Raw genomic sequence first — 5,307 nt, 5'->3', positions numbered from 1 at the left:
CACCTCAGGCTGGTCCCTAGAGGTAAACCCATTTTTTAAAGCTATTTATTTTGGTAGTTGTCTCTAAATTTTAAAGTAATTATGTACATTTTACTATTACTAGGCTTATCTATTTTAGACATTGTCTTCTGTGACAGATTAGTTCTCTTATCCCTTAATTCCAACTTAACAATATTTTTTCTTTTATGATTTTGTGTCCTAAGAAGTCTTTGCTTTCCCTGTGTACATTTAGTTCTGTGATCCATTTCAAGTTGACGGTGGGAGGTAGGGATCAAGGTTTGGTTTTGCCTTTTCCATGCGGGTATCCGTTTGTTCAGGTATACGTTATTTTGTGTTCGTGGAGATGCATCTTCAAGGTAGAGTCCTGGGAGAGGATTTCTGGGTCAGAGAATGATTTACTACGCATTGCCGGGTGCCGAGGGTGCCTTGTTGTCCTGGAGTCCACCAGGGGTCCAGGAGACTGTGCCTGTTGGCCTGTAGCCTCACTGGCAGAGAGTGTCAAGTTTTTGAATTTCTTCAGTCTACAGTGAGAAATAATATCTTAAAGCAGTGTCCATTTGCATTCCTCTTAACATGAGTGCCACTTAACGATTTTTTAACAAGTCACACATTGTTGTGATTAAACACATATTTGGACTGACTTTCATCATCTCATTATGTGTTTTCAGTTGACCGTGATTTTTCTTTGCTTTTTTTCCTGTTCTTTGCTGCTGCTTCTTAACTTTTGACCTTTTTTTCTTTTACCTTTTCCCATTTTTATCTATTTCATTTTTCTTGACCTTAATTTTTTTTATATACTTATACTTTCTAGCAAAGTTTCAAGGTGATCATTGTCTAGCCTTCTCACCTCAAGAACCTTACCTTTTCTAGTCTAAAATTCTCCTATATTTGTGCTCACTGTTTTCTAGAGTTTTAGTTGTAACTTGTTGTTGAACATACACGTTTTGCACTGTTTTTGTTTAAGTTCTGTGGAGCTCAGCTGCTTGGGTTTGAATCCCAGATCTGTGCTTTATCAGCTGAGCAGACATAGGTAAGTTCTTTCACCTTTCTGAGCCCCCTTTTCCTCATCTGAGGAAGTGGGACGTAATTGCGTCATATAGGAGCCATCTAGAATTCAGTAAAGTAAAATCCTATCACATAACACTGAGTTAGTTAGTGCATATAAATCATTTAGTGGAATAGTTCTTGATGTATTATAAGCACGAAGTAAATGTTGGTTGTATTATTAATATTGTCATAGTGCTGGCTTATTTTTCTCCTTTCCCAAGTCCATAGTTGAGCAGTTCTAGTAGGGGCCTGTAGGTAGGGTGTGTTAAAGTAAGGTAGTGGTTATGCTGGGTGTAGTATTTTAGGTTCTTAGTTATTTTCCTTGAGCACTGAAGATAATACTTAATATTATAAATCTGTTGGTCTTTCTTTATAAGTAATTGGTACGCTCTGTCAATTGACTGTTGAGATTTTGTTTTTATCTTTATTTCTGCAGTTTCTTTACAGTGTGGTAACAAGTGGATGGTTCAAAATGTGTTCTGTGGACACTTGGAATTTTTCAATTACAGAACTCATGTCTAACTTGAGTTTTTGAAGAGTGTGAGATGTTAACATCTTTAAAGACGTTTTTCTTCCTCTTCTCTTCCTGAGTCTAGTAGCCATAGGTCACTGTTTCCTCATCTGTCATTCATTTCTCTTAGCCTCTTTTTTATATTCTCTATCTTCTATTTCTCTGAACTGATTTCTGAGAGATTTTCTTAATTTTTTTAGTTTGCCATTTTTTCTCTTTGCTTCTAGCCTAATATTTAGTTCATCTTTTGAGTTTTCACTTTGATGACCAATTTTTATTGCTTAGAGTTCTAATTGGCTTTTTTATGTTTATCTGTCTTTTCACCTATTTTGTTTCATAAATACTGTCCATTCTTTTATTTCTTGGATATTTTATCTTAAAAGTTTTTTAATTTTACAAATTTTTATTGGTACATAATTACTGAGAGTAAAATGTAAATGTGCAGTTTAATGAGTTTAACGGAAGTTTAAAGCTGTATCACCCAAATCCCTATGAAGATATGAGCATTTTCACCTCCCCAGAAAGATCTTCTGGTCCCCTCCCCTCCAAACGCAGGTGTTGCTTTCTATCCTTATAGCTTAGTTTTTCATGTTTGTGAGCTTTTTTTGCTTAGTCTTAATGTCTGCCAGGTTTCTCCTGTTCCATAGATGAGAAGTTCCATCCTTTTTGTTGCTGAGTAGTGTTCCATGGTATGAATATATTGTGGTTTATTTATCCACTATTGTGTTCGTGAACAGTGGGATTGCTTTCAGGTTATAACTATTATAAATAAAGTACAATTAGCATTCTTTTGCAAGACTTTGTGGACATACGTTTTCATTTATTTTTGTAAAACTAATAGTGAAATGGTCGGATCGTGAAGTATGTGAATGTTTATAGGAATTGCCAAACTGTCCTCTGAAATACCGTTCTGAGTGGCTGCTTCCTCACAACACAGTAGCTGGGTTCCAAAACGAGCACCCGGGAGAGCAAGTCACAAGCACGGCGCTTCTGTGATCTCGCTGTGGAAGTCGCATGGCATCACTTCCGTGTTGTTCTGAGCCCGCCCAGCTTCCCAGACCCCACCTCTCGCCGGGGGTTGGAGTGTGATGCTGGGAGACATCACCGCGGCCCTGCCAGGGAAATACACTCTGCCCGGTTGGGAAGATAAATTAGGTTCCACCCTTGGCAGTCTGGTACGGGAGTCGCTAGAACTTGTCAATCTTTTTACAATAAAGGTGCAAACAAGATTCTAAAATTTAATTCCCTTGAGCAAGGTTTAATATAAAACCCTATTCCATAATAACTTTATGTATTAAGATTGTATAATGGTATTTATTTTTTATTCCTTTTTGTCCTATATTCTACCTGTTAATACTATTTTTAAGGCAGCTTTTTTGCACTATTTTTATTTTGCAGATAAAGCTATAAAATGTAATGTGGATTCATTGAGAGATTCACCAAAAGATAAATCTGAAAAGAAACAGCATTGCAGCTCTTTAAAAGATATAAACAAGGTTGTGTATTTTTAAATGTTCCTTAAATATAAACTTTATATAATATTGATTTTAGAATATTCTCTTTTGAAAGCCATTAGGAACCATGGGATTCTATTGGGAACAATGGATAGAAAATATATTTTCTATTCAAAAATCCTTGGCTATTACAGTTTTTTCATGAAAAAATACAGTATGCATGTTTGCTGATTTTGAAAGAACAAGATAACTCCAGCTCATCTTGTGCCATGTTCTTGTGCCCAGTGGCCTTCCTGCAAAATTGAGTATTTATTCTCATTTTAACAAGAGTGTGAATATCTGGGATTTGGGGAAATTCTAATAGTTAAGTTCAAATCTAACCTGCCCTTCAGTTTCTTTGACAAAACAGGTAGAAGTAATTGCAGAACATTTTAAATACTGATTATCTGAAGGGCCCAGTGTGGTGGCTGTAATCCAGCACTTTGGGAGGCCAGGAGTTCAGGACCAGCCTAGGCAATATAGCGAGACCCTGTCTCTACAAAAAAAATTAAAAAATGAGCTGGGCGTGGTGGCTCATGCCTGTAGTCTCAGCTCCTTGGGAGGCTGAGGCAGGAGGATCACTTGAGCTCAGGACTTTGAGGTTGCAGTGAGCTGTGATTGCACCACTGCACTGCAGCCTGGGTGACAGGGTAAATAAACACATACCTACGTATCTGAAATGCCAGCTGCCTGCTGTTTGAACGTTTCAATCTAGGGGTTGTGGCAGTGCCGTAATTGCCCAACTTTCCAGTTCTTTGTCCTTCCATATCTGTGTGTGCATGAAAACTGGCTGGAATGGTGGTTTATGAGAATAATTCCCATGGAATTTTGGTTCCAAAAGAATATATATCTTGCGAGCATACATATTCTTTCTGAACAAAACTTTTTTTTTTTTTTTACAGTGTGTTGCATCTTCAGCATACTGGCCAACAAAAAGAGGCATAACCATATATGCTGATCCAGATATACCAGCGGCAAGGTACGATTTGAAAATTCAGCGTAATCAACTAGAGATTTGAGCGTAATGTTGTCTTAGACAGTGTTCTGTAAGACCGACGACAGGAAAGTATTCCATTTCCAAAAAAGAGCGGCCCAGGAAATTTTGATTAAACATATGTTAAAGGAAAAATACCGTGATGGTTGGTCAGCACAGTTGACCGAAACTGATGGTGGCTCTAGAGGCCCCTCCCACCTCGCTGGACGAGTTGTTTGTGGAGGGCAGGTGCAACAACGGTTGGCCCAGCGTGATCTTGATGCGCAGAAGGCCGGCGTGGGCCCGATGGCAGTACGAGGAGACTGGTTGCGAGTGGGTGGAAAGCAGAGAATGGTTTGCTGTCTTCTCAGAGTTGGGTACCGAAGGCTTTGACCTTGTCCTCTTTAAGATGCATGTCAGTGACATTAATGAAATCACAGAAAGGATGTTGTGTTATACCACTTTGTGTCAAGTACTAGAACTCAAAATAGTATACTTTCCTTTTTCTACTTCTGGACTTTATGGTGTTGTCATACATTTTATATGTATAATTATATACATAGTATAATGCTAGAATCTATTATCACATTCATTTAAACAGTCCATTATCTTTTAGAGAGATTTAACCAAAAAAATCTTTATATTTACCTGTGTAGTTACATTGGTGCTTTTCGCTTGTTGTATAGATCCGTATTTCAATCTGATATCATTTTCCTTATACCCCAAGGGCTTCCTTTAATATTTCTTATATTGTGAGTCTGCTGCTGATCAACTTTTTTAGCTTTTAAAAAATAATCTATTTGAAAATTTGTTTTAGCTTCATTTTCGAAAATGTCATTTTGCTAGGTATAGAATTCCAGGTCAACAGTGCTTTTCTCTATATTTCAAAGATTTGCCCCACGATCTTGCTTGCGTTGTTCCCAATGCAGTACATACTTTCATCTTTTTCTTTCTTCTCTTTCTTGCTGCTTTGAGCTGTGTAATATGCCTTGGTGTAATGTCGGTCATATTTCTCATGCCTGAGGTTCATTAATGTTCTTCATTTGCAGCTTTCTGTCTTTCTTTAAATTTGGGATGTATTCAGCCATTGTTTCTACATGTATTTTGGCTGCACCAGTCTCTTTCCTCACCTTTTGAGACTCTGATGAAACAAATATCAGGCATTTTGATATTGTCCCCAAGGTCCCTGAGGCCCTTCTCATTTTTTTTTTTTTTTTTTGAGACAGAGTCTCACTGTGTTGCCCCAGCTAGAGTGCTGTGGCGTCAGCCTAGCTCACAGCAGC

At 37.8% G+C, this 5,307-nt stretch overlaps 1 protein-coding gene across 1 annotated transcript in view; it reads left to right on the top strand.

The window, feature by feature from the left end:
* The window catches only part of TDRD12 (tudor domain containing 12), a 62,410-nt gene that overhangs the window by 25,220 nt on the left and 31,883 nt on the right, over positions 1–5,307 (top strand). Inside the window, exons 9-10 of the mRNA XM_012647017.1 lie at positions 2,957–3,054; positions 3,954–4,030. Of these exons, the coding sequence (XP_012502471.1) occupies positions 2,957–3,054; positions 3,954–4,030 (175 nt within the window). The remainder of the gene's footprint in view (positions 1–2,956; positions 3,055–3,953; positions 4,031–5,307) is intronic.

This window comes from Propithecus coquereli, unplaced genomic scaffold (assembly GCF_000956105.1).
Source record: "Propithecus coquereli isolate 6110/MARCELLA unplaced genomic scaffold, Pcoq_1.0 Scaffold254, whole genome shotgun sequence".
NCBI classification, from domain to species: Eukaryota; Metazoa; Chordata; class Mammalia; order Primates; family Indriidae; genus Propithecus; species Propithecus coquereli.
Note: the sequence above shows the minus strand (reverse complement) of the source record. Positions and strands in the feature narration are given on the sequence as shown.